The sequence below is a fragment of the Arvicanthis niloticus genome, chromosome 9 (genome assembly GCF_011762505.2).
Source record: "Arvicanthis niloticus isolate mArvNil1 chromosome 9, mArvNil1.pat.X, whole genome shotgun sequence".
Lineage (NCBI taxonomy): Eukaryota > Metazoa > Chordata > Mammalia > Rodentia > Muridae > Arvicanthis > Arvicanthis niloticus.
In genome coordinates, this window is record NC_047666.1 from 66,519,342 (window position 1) to 66,536,840 (window position 17,499).

The window sequence follows — 17,499 nt, forward strand, 5'->3', positions numbered from 1 at the left end:
AGGAGATAAAGAGATTTAGAGAGTAGTCATCTCAGGGCAAGATCCCACCCAGCTAAGCTTATTGTTTGTGCTTACAAAGCAGGCAGATATTTTGGTTCAAACTCAGAGGGAGTTTAAGTCATAAAATGATGATTTGTGGGATAATCAAAAGGGAGCCTGGGGTAAATGACTGAATTAATATGTAAATAAAAGACTGGGCTTTGGTCTGCAAGACAAAGCTACTTAAAGAGAGCTACTTGGAGAGATGACATATCTCTTTTATAATTTTTCTAGCAGGATTTCTGACTTTGGTTGGAAAACCCAAGAGCTATCTATAGTTCTATCTCTGGCAAACAGCTGTCTCAAGCAGAGAACTATCTTGAATAGGAATCTAACTAGAGAGCTGACTTGAGCATACTACAGAGCTGTCTGTCAGCTTGCACTCATCACTGACTTTGAGTTTTTTCTTCCACTGTCCCCAAACACCCTTGTTGTGGATAAGCCCTGGGGTTGCTTGAATCTTGATGCTAATTCTACTATTCTGGGAGGGGCTGTAAATGAGGAGTGAATACTCAGGTGACTTGTGAACCATCTCCTAATGAACAAAGGAGCCAATCACTGGGCTAGTAGGGGGGACTTCTGGGTTGGATAGGGGAAGAGAGGAAGCAGGAGAGAGATAGGGTTTCTTTTGTTTGTTTTGTTATTGTTTTTGTTTTTTGATAGGATAGCAAGAGGGCAAGATGTACCTACTAGTGACTCCCAGCTTATGGAGAATTCATTAGGATTTGCCACCAGAAGATTTAGATTTAATATGGCTTACAAGATTAGCATTGCAGTTGTTGAGCCCAGATATTGAGTTACCATTGTTTCTGAACTAAGTTTGTGTGGTGTTTTCCTTCACATGGTTGCTCCAGTGGGTTCCAAAGAGAATGGTATGGTGGCAAAGTGTGGGTTTACCTTGTGTGCACCACAAAGTCAGCGGGGATTTTGAAGCATAGGGTTGGCATGAAAGCAACCTGCCAGTGGCAACTTAGCAAGATAGGTGGAGAGATTTAGGGAGCTCCTGGCCAGAGAGTCTGCCAAGATGAGAACACCCCTCCAGTTCTGGGCATAGTGCAGGAACTTATCGTACTTTTAAAATATTTCCTGCAACACACCACCCTTCCTTAGGATCTCCTCTCAGAGGCTGGTCCTTGGCAATACAGTAAATGTATAAGCCAGTGATAATGTGTCTATTACAATTACAAAGTGCTGAATACTATATAAAACTGTGTGTGCTATGCTTTCATCTAAATAGCTGTGCAGAACTAAAACATCTGGATTGATGATTTCTTTGAATCAGTTAATGCTTGTCTTACCAGCTCTCAGAAAACCTTAAAGAAATTCAGATCAATTGTTTTGTTGATGCAATTATTGAAAATTAAAGAGGACTATGTTCCTTGACTACTGCTAACAGTGGGATTTTGTGCCCTCTTCCAGAAACAATGTTTCTTCTGCACCAACAAATCCAAACTGGCTTGAGACTTAAGGACCAAAGATTTACATCAGAGGGAAAAAAAACAGTAACAAGCTTCCTCCTATGAATGAGTTTTGGGTTTCTTCCACTCAGGCTCCTCCACTTCATCACACCTTTCCTTTTTATTTTTCTCATACTTAAATATTCATCCTGTCTTTTAGACTTTTTAATGAAGTTCCTTCTGGATTAAATCACTGCCATTGCTAGGTCCTCACTGGACAATGGCTGCCTTGGCTAGGTTCTCCACGTTGGTTTCATCTTACTAACTAAAGCACTCTGTCAAATTAACTGTTCTTAAAGATTTCTCCAGAAGAACATGACAACAGTCTCTGGATCCACACAGCTATTCTGGTTAAAACTCTACCCCTGCTTGCATAAAGTCAATCTGACCTATGCACCCTTAGACCCTGAGACAGAGCCAACCTGCCCCACTCCATTATTCTTCTCCCACAAAAAGCACCAATGAGAGAATAAATTGCCTGCTTCCTTTTATCTGATCTCAGGATCTGGAATGAAAGTTGATAATCTAGAACAAGAAATCACAGATGAGGTAAGAAACTCATGACTCAGCAAAACCATAAGAAAACCTGCCCTAGAAAAAAACATAGTAACAAAATACCAGCTGTCATCATCATTCATCCCTGACAGTAAAGGACACAACTAATGATAAAACTTTCCTCTCCTTGAAAGGAGCCTGGGCACTTGGTTTCTATTTCTGTAGGAACTGCTGTCCTTCATTGCTCTGATTAAAGGACAGTGACAGTTTGCTTCAATCCTGATTTAACACAGACACCACTATGATAATCTTTACTGCAACATGCGTGTACAGACTTACATATTAATTTGTTGATTCGTTAACTTGTTTATAAGTTTGTTTATTTGATATCTACCATGATGTTTGGCAAAGAGGAAGCTGGAAAGGCAAGCATGGGTGCTGAGAACTGAACCTACTCCTTTTGGTTGAAAACTTTAGCCTTTAACAGCTTGGCCATCTTTCCAGCCCCCATTTCATTCAATGATTTTCATTAGAGTAGCGGGCTTTGGTGACATAAACTCTAGGAAATAAAAGAAGATATTGCAAGATATCCTCAGCAGGGTCAAGTGTACATTTTTAAAATATTATTAAAATGCTACAAAAGTTAACATGCTAAATTGTATGTTCAGAAAACTCATTGATATCCTTTTCTAATGGGACATACTATAATTTTATGTGATGAATTTTCACTATATTGGAAAAAATAGATGTTAATTGTTTTTACATGGACTGACAGTGAGAAGATAATCTTATTTTGCCATAGCATTGGTGTCCTATTTCCCATGGCCAACACCCAGCTCACACCTGTGTTGATTTAACATTAAGTCTGATATGGACTTTCTGGTCTGGTCTGTTTTTTTTTTTTTTTTTTTTTTTTTTTTTTTTTTTTTTTTTTTTTTTCATGGATTCTGGTTTAGTTGTTAGAGAAATATCCACTTGCCATTTAAAATGCAAATACTTACTTTCAGTCTTTTTTCAAGCCTGTCATTTCTGGGGTTCATTGTTTGAATAGTATACCTCATGTAGTTAAGATTATTTTAAAGAAAAGAAGAGATGAATGCATTGTAACTGCTATGATCATGATTATTAGAGAAACTGAGTGTGGGTTCTTTACGATCACCATCAGCAGCAGAATAACCATCCATGTGAAGCATGAAAGTCTAGTTCAGCATAACTCAGTAACTAGTGATGGTTCATACTTCTGGAGTCTGACACCAGGAAGATTATTTTTAAATTAGATTATTTAAACACAGCACAATTTTAGACAAAAGTTTCCCGGTGGCAATTAACTCAACACTTTGTGTACAATAAGGCTTAAAATATGACAACATTGAAGCTCTTTTTAAAAGTAATTGTGAGTTCTTTCATAAAGGTTTTATATATTGAATACCTGTGAATATATACAGTTTGGAGAATGTCTGGTGTGGTTGTGATCATTCATATAGCACAGAGGTCACCTCGTCTATTAACCACTTCTGCTCCCAGTTGTAAAGCACATGTGACATCTCCCATAAGGATGAGATATTTTGACTGAGAAACAATGGTCAAGATAAGGAAGAGTCTGGGGAAGCCATGTGTGGCCCCACAGATAGCACAGAGATCACCAGGTTATTAACCACGTCCATGACCAGACTTCTCTGTAGAAAATAGGTTTATACATCCCTTCCTTTGAAGGGACAAGTCTGCATGTTTAACATTCCTGGTTCCCCTAGTTTTATCTGTGAACACAAGAACCTCTGTGCCCTCTATGATAACAGTGTTATCATAGGCAGATTAAAAAAGCCCAATGATATTTTTATTATCTTGTGTTCTGGGTTTCTCCCAGGTGACACATAGAGTCTGGTTTTCCAAAGCTTTTATTGTTCATGGCGTGGTGAGTGGGTGTAGATGGTATGTGCTCCCAAAGAAAGCCAGGGGAGCTTGGGTTTTAAAGGGAGGGGGAAGAGGGGAGGGAATAACTTAATTAGCTATGTCCCCTGGCCTTTAGATGATGTCCTTTATGTGACTGAAGGTGCAGGTTCAATGGAGATTAAACCTCTTGTCAGGATCCTGGGTTCTGGGGGCGTGGCTGAACACTCACAACCCAAGGACCAGGATAACATCCCATGGCCTGACAGTGAGTATTGGATATAATTTCTTATTATACAATAAAATCTGTTTTTTTTCTTCTTCCTGGGAATAAAGTTGGCGCTCAACACTGCTGATTTGCTATAGCTTCTAAGAGTCAAGGAGAAACTGCTGCACTGGGTTACATTTGAAATCATTACAGTGGTAGAAAAGGCCCTTTAAGGGGAAACTTCAGCTTAAGAATAAACCTCTGACCTGCCTGGAGACATGATATTATGGCAACTATAATATCACACAAAGCTCTCTGCCTTCCTGCCTTTTAAAATGCAGACTTGAAGAGTACTTCCACTGTCACAGGAAAATTTGAGTGGAAAGTCCTGTGACTTTGCCTTTGCTGTTTTTCCACTTCTCCCTGCCCTTATGGTCAACATCCCCCAGCACATGACCAGCCTAGAATAAGTATTGACTCTGCTATGAAGCTGAGCCAGTGCCCACAGTGTGTTTTCTGTGGGTCAGGACAAATGGCTGGGTACTTGTGTCCCACAGTAACACCTTTACTTTATCATACAGTGTAGTCTTGCTGCTTAATGTCCCTGTGATGCTGTTGAAATATCTCCTCAACCCAGGCCAGAAGTCTCTCCAGGGTTCTCTGTTTCCCAGAACTGCTGCAGGCCTGTGATAAGAAAGGATCAGAGGTCACTGAGCCAGTCTTCACTCTGATGCAGGAAGAAGTCTATTAGTCTCTGACTCAGGGTTTTGGAGTTAGAGAAAGAGACCTCCATTTTAGGAGGGATTGAAAATTCCTGTAACCTCATAAAGGTCAGATTGGGTTATGTTTCTAAATCTGAGTGCTCCGAAAGAGAAACGAAACACAAACCAGAAACAAACAGGAAAGTCAGTTGTCAGGTTGCACCAGCATGGCTCCTGGCCCTATTCTAGAAGTTTCAGAATGGCTTTTTTAGTAAAGGGCTACTAGTATTCTGGGGATTGAAAGGGAGAGGGGAGTTGGTGGCAAGAGGATTGGGGAGGAAGGAGCAGGGAGAGAGAGTAGAGAAAGGAAGGGGGGAGAGAGAAGAGAGGCCAGAAGTAGGTAGAGACATTGGGGCTGGGAGAGGGAGCAGACCTTGAAGCTGTGATGTGAGCTCATAGAAGAGCAGGTCTGTATGCTACTGGGCAGACTAAAAGCCTCCCAGGCTTTTGTTTTAAGCTGCCAGGCTTTTGTTTTAGGTCAAGAGGGTATAGGAGTTCTGCCTGCATGTATGTCTGAGAACTGTATAAGGGCAGCAGAGGCCAGAAGAAGGTGTAACAACACGGGCTCACCTACCCTGAAGATCAGTGTCTGATGGACAGGAAAGCGTTGGTAATAATATTTTCTCTTTGTTGTTGTCTTTTATTTCTGAATTGATTCCTGCAGGACAGTAAACCTGGTCTCCCCCTGCAGCCCCTGAAGTTGCTCTGCTAAAAGCTCTTTGTTTACAGGATTAGTTTGTAGGAGTAGGGTGAGGGTTCAGGGGCCAAACCCACCCAGGACCAGATCCTTTCCAAACTAATGCTGTAAACTTTATTACAGACCCACGTGACAGGCTCAGTGTAATCCCTTCATTACAATGTGATTGACTGTGTTTCAGTTTCAAACTAACAAGTTCTTATTCATAAGTAGGGGAGGAGCTGGGTGGTTAAATACTTTGACCTCTGATAGGATTCTGCCTCTCAGCTTTCAAGTTTCAATCCTCCTGTAGCTGAAACCCAGCTTCTCAGCTCTGAGATGAGTGCCACAAAGGCTTCCCTCCCTATGCTCAATACCACAAACAGGCCAAAGGAGGGAGAAATGGGTATGTATTTAATAGTATTTGAACCAAAGTGTAAGAGCAGAGAGGAGCTTCACCAGGGACAGGAGGGCAAAAGAGCTGAGCCTTGAACAAAAGAATAAGAACAGAAGGGCTTCTGTGAGCCTGTCACAGTGGGTCTGCAGACTAGGAGAAAGCAGACAGGATTAGCTATGAGGTTGTTACATTAGATACTCTGTTGGAGCAGGCAACACTTGAATAGTTTTCAGGGAAGAGAAACAAAGAGCGAGTCAGTCACCTTTTAAGAGCCAGAGCTGCAGCTCCAGCTTTCTTTCTTTCTTTGTACTTAGCTTGCAGGTCCACTCTTCCCAGGGATCTGGTAACTATACTCTGGTGGGTTACACCAAATTGCAGTAGAAAATGCTTGCTCTAGGTGTCCCCAGTGAAGGAAATTCAAGCATTGGCTTTACAATGTGCATAGTGATAGAAGTTGCCTGGGAAGCTTGGGGCTTGTGTTTTGCAGATCCATTGTAATTAAAAAAGAACTGTAAGGAGGTGGAATGGGGTGGCATTGGGGTGGGGTAGAGTGAGAGGGTTCAGGAGCTGAACCCACCCAGGACCAGAGTCTTTCCATTTTCAGCTCTAGATAAGTTACAGAAAAAGAATGTAATGGGATTTTCTACTTCATTCTTCATACAAGCAAAACTGTGTTTCTTGTGTTTCAAATTATCTATGCATTATTATATTGCATTCCTTTTTCTTCCTTTGTTCCCTCATTCTTGCTTCTTCACCTTAATTTTTATTTCATTTAGGGAAAGAATATTTGATTTTGAGAATACAAGAATGATATTTATCAAAATACAAAATTCACAACAAATGTTACTGCTTATCACTTAACCATGTATTCTAACTGAAATTATTATTATTATTACTACTGTTATTACTGATGATGAAGAAGATGAAGATGGTGATGATGATGATGATGATGATGATGATGATGATGATGATGATGGACTCTTTGTAAAGTTTCATCCTTTACCCCAAGCTGGCCTGGAACTCCTGCTCTCCCTGCCTCAGCAGGGTTAACTTTTTCAAATCAAATAATCACATATTTAGCCAAGGGAAACATTTACTGTTGTAAATGTGGAGCTCATGTCTAAAGTGCAGCTGTTGTATAACCAGCTGCAGGCATCTCACAACTTCACTCCTTTAAAACCATGACTTGTCTTGTCTCTGAAACGGTTTTTAATTAAGCTAAAAACCAGGCCAGCAATGTTTCATTTCTTTGTTTTTTTTTGTTTTTTGTTTTTTGTTTTTTTTTGAGAGATCATTTCCAATGTTGCTTTTAAATAAAGACATGAAAGTTATGTTCAAACTGTGCTGTAGGACAAATTCAAATTTAGAGGGAGATCCGTGTGTATACAGCATGAGAAAGATGGATGGCAAAGTTCCTGTTTATGTATCAGAATAAAAAAGACAGTATCAGAATTATACTGGTGTAAACACAGAGGAGTATCCATAAATCTTACTCATAATACTGTATAAGAAATGCTGGTGTGGAATTCTAAATGAATAAAATTACCTTTCTTATTTTTTTTGAAATGCCCAATATCCACAAATGTGTTCCTTCAATTCCCAACTTGCTAAGAGTTTTTGTTATTTTAGACTAATATTAATTTTTCACATGATTTTGCTAAGCTTGTTAAAATGCTCCCACATTTAACCCATTAGTTATGTCAGTGGGTTCAATTACATTTATGTGCCTTTATTAGTTAATTTATTTACTGACTAAGTTCTTTGGAAATAGTCCAGGTTGAGTACAAACTTTCTATGTAGCCAAAGCTAGCCTTGTACTCCTGACTCTCCAGCTTCTGCCTCCCTAGCACTGGAAATATAAAAGTGTACCATCCTGTTCGTCTCCTTGACTGCAGCAGGAGTTACACAGGTGGTTATGAGCCCTCTTTTAGGAGTTGGGATTGGGAACCCAACTCGGGTCCTCTAGAGGAGCAACAATTGTTCTTCACCTCTCAGCCATCGAATGGGCAGCTCTTGTTGTATCTTTGTTCCATGATCTTCACTATCTCTGTTTATTGCTCTTTTATTGGCCTGTAGTTTAATAACTGGAATAATAACTAGAACGGAATGTTCTGTGGCAAACTTTTTGTTTTGTTTTATTTTTCGACACAGGGTTTCTCTGTATAGCTGTGGTTGTCCTGGAACTCATTTCATAGACCAGGCTGGATTTGAATTCAATTAAACTCAGAAATCCGTCCACCTCTGCCTCCCAAGTACTGAAATTAAAGGCATGTACCACCACTGCCCAGCTGTGGCAAACATTCTGTTTCTCTTTCCTCTAGTCTTCTGAGAGCCAAGGTCCTCATTTTAGATCAACATTCTATGAAGGCATTTGCACTAGGAAACTATAAGTAAAATCTACAGATGATTCTAGGGTAAATTTATCTTTTTCTCTAAAAGATTTTTTGAGATTGATATTCTTATATTCATGTTTTTCAGGGAAAAAACTCGAAGTAAAATGTTACAGAATTGTCTCCTCTGAGTCTCCTGCTAAGCTTTACTGCTGCTATGGAGTGATCACAGTCCTCACTGTAGCTGTAGCTGCTCTTTCTGCTGCTTTGTCAGGTAAGTGACTTACTCTCCAAATTCTGCAGCATTCTGTCCACATACACAATGTCAGTTATACTAGTGACCTCTGTGAGCCAGGCATTGTGGGAAGGGTTCTAGAGAAAACACACTAGAAGTTCCTGTTCTCTGGGAACTTAGGTTCCAGCAGGAAGATGCTGTGAAAGAACACACAGGCTGTGTTGTATGCAGGAGGCCAGGCTCAGCATCTCTGGGAGGATGCCATTCAGCAAGCTCTAGACAGAGATGCAGGGTATACAGGTCCACCTGGGGGAACTGTCCAAGGTAGAGAACAAGAAGAGAACAAATCCAAAGAGGAACCTCAAGGAAGGATGAGGACAGAGAAGAGTAATATGGCCAGGGAGATACAGTGCCTCTCCCCATGACCCATGGGTTTAGTTACAAGGCTCAATTGCATTGTGAAAGTATTAAATGGAAAGTTTCAGAAGTAATAAATGTATAGGATCTTAGTACCACACTGTCCAGAATTGTGCAATAAAATCTCGCACTGTCCTCTTAAGTATGTAAATCATCCTTTAGTGCAACGTGTCCACACTGTATACACCACCTACCCAAAAGTTCTCACTGCTATCTCAGTTATCACGCTGTCAATAGGTGTCCATACAGAGTGCTTGCTGCTGTAGCATCCCTATTGTAGCAAAACATACAATGTGATTCTATTATAGAAATGCACTTCCTGGAAGCCCTACTGTCAGTGAGCACATGAGAGAGAATGGGGCACAGGCCCAAGGTGGGAGGCCTTTAGATAAAGGCCCATCACGCTCAGAAGTGGACTCCTACAGATCACTTAGGAAAGCTACATCAGAGTCACACCTCACATTGAGCTCAGGAGGGTATTACAAAAAGAGAGAAGACATGCTTGTTATGATTCTTTGTATTGTCTACATTTTAGTAAGACCTACAGAACAGATCTCAATCAAAAAGACCTATACTCCTTGCCCAAGCAACTGGATTGGAGTTGGAAATAAATGTTTTTATTTTTCTGAATACTCAAGTAACTGGACATTTAGCCAGGACTCCTGCATGGAACAAGACGCCCAGCTAGCTCGAATTGACAGCCAGGAGGAGCTGGTAAGAGATGGGCAGGGATTGGTTAGTCTGTGTGTTCTGTTGAATACTATATTGCCTTGAGATTGAGAGTTACAGATGAAGCCTGAGGAAGGATCCCATCCCAAGCACATGGAGACATGGGGAATGTGTGAGTATGTTCCATTTGCTGATGCTTGACTTCTAACTGGAGCCCTGAGACATTTGAGAAATATTCTCTCACATAGTCCTTGTAGTCAGCTAGAAGGTCAGATATGGCATTTTACTGGGATACCTGGTAGTCATGAGCATTTTCCCGTAAGCTGGCACATGTAGTATGCAGCAGATGACAACTGTTAATAACTGCAATGGGAGGTTAACCCAGAACTAACCTGGTCACAGAAGAATATGTGGTTAAATTTGGTACTTTAATTCAAATGAGGTCCTTTAGAATTACAGATGTCACGTGGATACACTGGGAACTGCTGACTAGTATAGCTCCAAAGCCTGTGACCCTCAGTTACACTCTCCTGTTATTTCTAGAGTAAGCTGTGGTGTGGAGAGACTCCAGGTTCATCTGAAAAAAAAAAGACACATGTACTCTTCCCTTTTTGTGTTTTATGACAGAATTTCCTAAGGAGATACAAGGGGATTTTTGACCACTGGATCGGCCTGCACAGAGAGTCGTCAGAGCACCCTTGGAAGTGGACAGACAACACTGAGTATAACAACTCGTATGTTTTCACAATGTTCTCCTTTCTAATGTGCTCATGTGTTGTGATATGTGTGTGTTGTGGCTGTGAGAGATGAAAGTCGGTGTCATGTGAAGCCAACTGGACTGGGAAGGAAGAAAAAAAATGAACCCTTGGGCTAGGTGTGTGGTTCAGAGGTAGAGAGTGTGGTGTTTACATGGAACAGTCAATCCCCAGGAAACTCACAAACTTAAATCCTTTGGATGTTTTCCTGTTTATTCATCATTATTTTTAAAACCTTTAGTTAGTGTGGTTTTACTCAAAATCTTTACTATAACGATGGTGTCTGGGGGCAGCTATTGTTTGCTTTAGCTCCAACCTGAACCTTCTTGTTGTTGATAAATGTCCTGTGTGGGATACAGACGAACCCTCAGATGGGCAGTGGGGGCTCTGACACCCCAGAAAGCCACTGCAGAAACTGCAAGCCTGAGATTCAGCAGCCCACTATTGCATGGCTGCACTTGTTCAGGAAAGCAGACTCTAAGGACATTTGGTACCTCCTCTAAAGTCTTGTCATCACAGAGCACCAAAACAGTTCTTGGATTTGAGCATAGCTGTTTGACTGGAATGGTAAATCACAGACTTAGTCACATCCACCCATTGAAGCCCTTTGAGTGATTTACGATTTACTAAGAAGTGGGCATTCCCATATGCAAAATGCCTCAAAATAGAATTGAAAATCACCCACTTGGGGTCACTCATGGCTGCAGTTCATTTGAACATGGCAGTAAGCGCCAGTCCAATGCCTTGTACACACATTACAGGATTTACCATGGACAAATGACAAAGGAGTGATGTGAAATAAACCCTGAGAATGTGAGACAGTAGGTGTAAAACTAGTGCAGGTGATTCCTCAGGGACTCTTTGGTTCATATTACCAAAAAGCAGTGAAGACTGGTGAGATTACATTGTAGAGCTAATGTGGTTCTGGGCTCTGCAGACTTAATGTCTTTTTTGTTTGTTTGTTTTCTTTGTTTGTTTGTTTGTTTGTTTTTTTTTTACAGGGTTCCCATCCAGGGAGTGGAAAACTACGCATACCTGAACAGTCACGGTTTCAACAGTGCCAGGGTCTATGTAAATCGCAGGTGGATTTGTAGCAAGCTCAACAGCTATAGCCTCCACTGCCAAACTCCTGTTTCTCCTTCCTAATTTTTAAGAAGAAACGCTTCTTAGCCTGTTATCTATGGGTGCTACTCTTTACCCTATGGTTCCACATTGCTATCAAAACAAATTAAGAGTATTTCCTAACATCACAAGTGAAAACCATCTTGGAGAGCTGCACATACAGGGGATTACAAGAACATAGATGAGTCTAAAATAGATGCTGGCACTCATACCTTAAGCCTAAAGTACAACTAATGTTCACGAGCCCCACTTTTATGTTATGAAGTTTTTGTGCAGAGAAATCCTTCTTTTGAATTTATGAGACCACAAAAATGAGTCCCCCAACATGCATGTGACCTTTAATAATGAGAGCAAAATGGCTGGGATAGTGACATACATCTGTAATCCCAGTTATGTAAGGGTTGAAACAGGAGGGTCACAGGTTCATGAGTGGGGACCGAAACCATAGTATACATGCTTTTCAAAACTCAAGCCAACCTACAGAAGAATTTTAAAAGTATTTAAAATTAAGATTTACTTTACACTCTGCAATTTAAAACATGAGGGACACTGGTGAAATTTTTCTCTACTTTAGTTTTTAATATTTCTATTTCCAATTATACTGTCCTAAGTATAATTATAACTACTTACTTATCCTGTTCTAAGTATAATATATTTTATAAACTAATGCCATTTTAATTTCACCATTTTATGGGATTTATTTCACATCAAATGTGAGTTAAACTCCTTAAGCATTTAATACTTAATTTTACACTAGCATGTATATTATTGGGTTTTCAAAAAAATATTTAAAATCTTATAGAGTTAGCTACCCCATACCGATGAGTCCCAAAAAGGACGAAATAACAGGCTAAAAAGCATCTCTTCATCCTTTCTTTTCCCTCTTGTTCTTTTTTGAATTCAATATTTTATTTATTTAAATTTCAGATGTTATCCCCTTTCCCCATTCCCCACCTCATTAACCCCCTACCCCATCCCTCCTCCTCCTTTTTTTCTTTTATACCATTTAACTTATATGCAAGTATTAATAGAACTTTGTTTATTGTCTTGCTTGTTCCTTGAATATTTGCATCTATTGTATTGCTAGTTCCTCAACCTAGAACTGACCTCTTGTTCTTTTTAAAGACTATGTACCAACTTGATATGCCAAGAGAAATTTAATATCCAAGGGAGGTGTCTAGGTCTCTGAGGAGAAAGGGATGGAGAAATGGGGGAAGGGAAGGGGAGAGGAACATAGGGGAAGGGAGGGAAAGAAAATCAATAAAAAATCAAAACACTACATTTATACTGACTTCATTTATGCTTATTGCTCGTGTATATGTATATGTGTATATATGTATGTATGTATGTATTGTATGTATGTATGTATGTATATATGTATGTATGTATATATGTATATGTGCATATGTGTATATGTGTATATGTGTATATGTGTATATGTGTATATGTGTATATGTGTATATGTGTATATGTGTATATGTGTATATGTGTATATGTGTATATGTGTATATGTGTATATATGTATATATGTATATATGTGCCCCACCAGTGGTAGGCAGACAACACAGACACAGCACAGATAGAGATGGACAGGACCAGAAGGAATCAGCTGTCTGCTTACTGAGAGTGACAATGTGGATGCTAGAAATGGTCCTACTTAGAAGGAGCAACAAAATACTCAAGAAAGCAAATATGGAGACCAAGTGTGGGACAGAAACTGAAGGAGGGGCTGTCAGGAGACTGTTCCTTCTGGGTATCCAGCCCATGTGCAATCACCAAAGATAGACACTGATGTGGATGTCAGGAAGTGCATGCTGACAAGAGCCTGATATAGCTGTCTCCTTAGAGGTCTGCCGGAGTCTGACATATTAAGAGGCAGATGCTCACAGCTAACCACTGATCTGATCAAGGGGTTCCCAATGGAGGAGTTAGAGAGAAGACTGAAGGAGCTGAAAGGGTTTGTGGCACCATGAGGAGAGCAACAATACCAACCAACCAGAGCTCCCCAGTGTCTAAACCACCAGCCTGGGAGCACATAGGGAGGGACACATGACTCCAGCTGTATATGTAGGGGAGGATGGCCTTGTTGGGCAAAGGTGGGAGAGGAGATCCTTGGTCCCATGAAGGTGGAACACCGAGTGAGGGGGGGGATTCAAGGGTGCGGAGGTGGGAGTGGGGGGGGGTAGGTGGGGACACATCCTCATAGACATAGGAAGAGGGGGGATAGGATAGAGGGTTCCTGGGTGGTGGGGGAAATGGGGTAAGGGGATAAAATCGGAAATGTAAATATAATATCCAATAAAACAAATTAAAAAAAAGAAAGAAATGGAGCAAGAACAAGTGTTTCTAACCACTGAGTCATCTTTTCTTGCCTCTGGTCTCCCTTTTATTAGCATTGCTGATCAAGCTTTGCAAAAGTAGCAGGTATTCCCTGCAGTTTTTGTAAATTTTAATTTTTTTACAAGCTCTTGTCTAAATCTGTGACCTTCCTTAAGTGGCTGGGGTCACAGGTGTGTGTCACCACACCAGCCATTTTGCTTCTCATTGCTAAAGACCAAGAACATTATTTAATATGCATCGATGCTGTGCCTTCCTGTGTGTCTGTGTAAGGAGGCCACACCCTCTGAAACTGGAGTCACATGCAGTTGTGCCTCCCATATGGTGCTGGGATTGAATTCAGGTCCAATGCTCCTAATCACACGTGCATTGGGAGAAATGTATTTTTTTTATTTTAAAGTCATGCTTTATTATTTATTAGATGAATGAAAGCATATTTCATTCTGAAACATGACTATCTTAGCCCCCCCCCCATTTAGTCCTAATACCACTCTTTGCAATCCATTTTACTTTCTACATCCTAAAGGAAAGGTAGAATATGTTCCCAGGGATGGTTCAGAGAAATAAATATTTTATACCATTAAATTATGTGAACTTCTTCTACAAAAGAAATAGTGATAGACTTATACACTTAGCTGACCCAATAGTACTGTAAGAAACAGATCTACTAATATTAATTCCTAAGATTCAAATTACCTAGGAAATGTCTTGCCAGTGTCCCTGTCTGACTCACAGTAAACACACAGTAAGTTTCCTTCCATTGCTCTCTGGAAATAGTGCTGAAAGGAACAGCAACTTTTCATGAGCACTGGCCCTTCTAAGGGATCTATCCCCAAGATGTCAGTGAGCTGTTCAAAACAGTCTCTTTCTCTCTCTCTCTCTCTCTCTCTCTCTCTCTCTCTCTCTCTCTCTCTCTGTCTCTCTCTCTCCCTCACTCTCTTGCTCTCTCTTTCTTCTTTATTTTTTTGGGACAGTCTTAATATGTGGAGTAGGCTGGCCTCAAACTCAGAGATTTCCCTGCCTCCTGAGTGCTGGGATTAAAGGAGTGTGCCACCATGCCTGGATTAGGTTTTATTGGCTGGGGAGATGGGTCAGTGGGTAAGAGTTTTGTTTGTACAAACACAAGGGCCTGAATTCTGGTTTTCATTACCTACAGAAAAAGCCAAGAATGGCTCTCCTTACCCCCTTTTTATTTCAAGTCTACAGGGGACACAGAAAAAAGGTTTCCTAGGGCTTTTTGATCTCTAGTCTGTTCAGAGAGAGACACTGTCTCACATAATAATAATAAAAAGAAGATGATGATTATAAAAGCAAATGGTTCACACATATTACAAGAAGTATCCAAATCATTTAGGATTAACAGCTTCTCCTAATTCAAATCCGTCTAATTTATTCTTAATTTTTATTGGATATTTTATTTACATTTCAAATGTTACCCCCTTTCCTCATTTCCCTCCCACCCAGAAACCTCCTATTTCATCCCCCCTCTTCCTGCTTTTATGAGGATGTGCCGCCACCCACCCACTCCAACTTCCCCACCTTCTAATTCTCCCACACTGGGAGATCCAGCCTTCATGTGACCAAGGGCTTCCTCCCCCAACTATGTCCAAAAAGGCCATCCTCCCATACATATACAGCTGGAGCCACAGGTCCCTCCCTATGTGCTCCCAGGCTGGTGGTTTAGACCCTGGGAGCTCTGGTTGGTTGGTATTGTTGCTCTCCCCATAAGGCCACAAACCCCTTCAGCTCCTTCAGTCTTCTCTCTAACTTCACCATTGGGAACCCCATGAGCAGTTCAACGATTAGCTGTGAGCATCCACCTCTGTATATGTCAGGCTCTGGCAGATGTCTAAGGACACAGCTATATCAGGCTCCTGTCAACATGTACTTCCTAGCATCCACATCAGCTTCTGCCTTTGGTGACTGCACATAGGCTGGATATGCAGATGGAGCAGTCTCTGGACAGCCCCTCCTTCACTTCATCTCCATATGTACTCCCATATGTATTTTGTTACTGTTTCTAAGAAGGACTGAAGCACCCACACTTGGGTCTTCCTTCTTCATGATCTTCATGTAGTCTGTGTGTTGTATCTTGGGTATTGCGAGCTTTTGGGCTAATATCCAATTGTCAGTGGGCGCATACCATGTATGTTCTTTAGTGATTGGGTTACCTCACTCAGGATGGTATTTTCTAGTTCTATCCATTTGCCTAAGAATTTCATGAATTCATTGTTTTTAATAGCTGAGTAGTACCCCATTTTGCAAATGTACCACATTTTCTGTATCCATTCCTCTGTTGAAGGACATCTAGGTTCTTTCCAGCTTGAGGCTATTATAAACAAGGCTGCTGTGAACATAGTAAAGCATGTGTCCTGGTTATATGTTGGAGCATTTTCTGGGTATATGCTAAAGAACATTTCTTTAGCTGCTTCTTGGCCATTTGAGTTTCTTCAGTTGAGAATTCTTTGTTTACCTCTATACCCCAATTTTTAATAGGGTTATTTGGTTACCTGGAGTTTAATTTCTTGAGTTCTTTGTAAATATTAGATATTAGCCCTCTATTATATGTAGGATTGGTAAAGATCTTTTCCCAATCTGTTGGTTGCCGTTTTGTCCTATTGACAGTGTCCTTTGCTTTACAGAAGCTTTGCAATTTTGTGATGTTTTATTTGTCAATTCTTGCTTTTAGAGCATAAGTCATTGGTGTTCTTTCAGGAACTTTTTCCTGTGCCCAAGTATTAGAGGCTCTCCGCATCCTTTTCTTCTATTAGTTTCAGTGTAACTGGTTTTATATAAAGGTCCTTTGTCCACTTGGACTTGAGCATTGTACAAGGAGATAAGAATGGATCAATTTGCATTCTTCTACATGCTGACCTCCAGTAGAACTAACACCATTTGCTGAAAATGCTGTCCCTTTTCCACTTGACAGTTTTAGCTCCTTTGTCAAAGATCAAGTGACCATAGGTGTATGGGTCCATTTCTGGGTCATCAATTCAATTCCATTGGTCTTCCTGCCTTAAAATACCATGCACTATTTTTTAAATCACTATTGCTCTGTAGCACATCTTTAGGTCAGGGATGGTGATTCCACCAGAAGTTCTTTTATTGTTGAGAATACTTTTCGCTACCCTGGGTTTTTTGCTATTCCAAATGAATTTGCAAATTGCCCTTTCTATAATCAATGAAGAATAGGGTTGTAATTTTGATAAGGACTATATTGAATTTGTAGATTGCTTTCAGCAAGATGACCATTTTTACTACATTAATCCGGCCAATCCATGAGCATGGGAGATCTTTCAAGCTTCTAAGATCTTATTTGATTTCTTTCTTAAGAGACTTGAAGTTCTTGTCAAACAGATCTTTATTTGCTTGGTTAGATTCACACCAAGGTATTTTGTATTGTTTGTGACAATTGTGAAGAGTGTCATTTCCCTAATTTCTTTCTCAGCCTGTTTATCCTTTGAGTAGAGGAAGGCTAGTGATTTGTTTGAAATAATTTTATATCCAGCCACTTCGTCGAAGTTGTTTATCAGGTTTAGGAGCTCTCTGGTGGACATTTTGGGGTCACTTAAGTATATTCTCATATCATCTGCAAATAGTGATATTTTGACTCCTTTCTTTTCTATTTGGATCCTTTTGTGCCCCAGTCCCACAGAACATCAAACTGGGATCAGAAGTCCTGGAAGAGAGAACTGGAGGACGCAAAGAATGATG

General features: G+C 40.4%; 1 protein-coding gene and 1 non-coding gene across 2 annotated transcripts; both read left to right on the forward strand.

Annotated features, from left to right (window-relative positions):
* Positions 1 to 242: 242 nt before the first annotated feature.
* LOC117715918 (U7 small nuclear RNA) lies at positions 243 to 304 on the forward strand. Its single transcript, XR_004607700.1, has one exon. It is a non-coding gene; the product is annotated as a U7 small nuclear RNA (small nuclear RNA).
* Positions 305 to 5,803: 5,499 nt separating this feature from the next.
* On the forward strand, positions 5,804 to 12,727 carry LOC117714808 (C-type lectin domain family 2 member D11-like). The gene is made up of 5 exons (XM_034511483.2): positions 5,804 to 5,929; positions 8,399 to 8,524; positions 9,438 to 9,616; positions 10,199 to 10,305; positions 11,328 to 12,727. The coding sequence occupies exons 1-5, from the start codon at positions 5,863 to 5,865 to the stop codon at positions 11,470 to 11,472; spliced, it is 624 nt and encodes a 207-aa protein (XP_034367374.1). The 5' UTR covers positions 5,804 to 5,862; the 3' UTR covers positions 11,473 to 12,727.
* Positions 12,728 to 17,499: the final 4,772 nt, after the last annotated feature.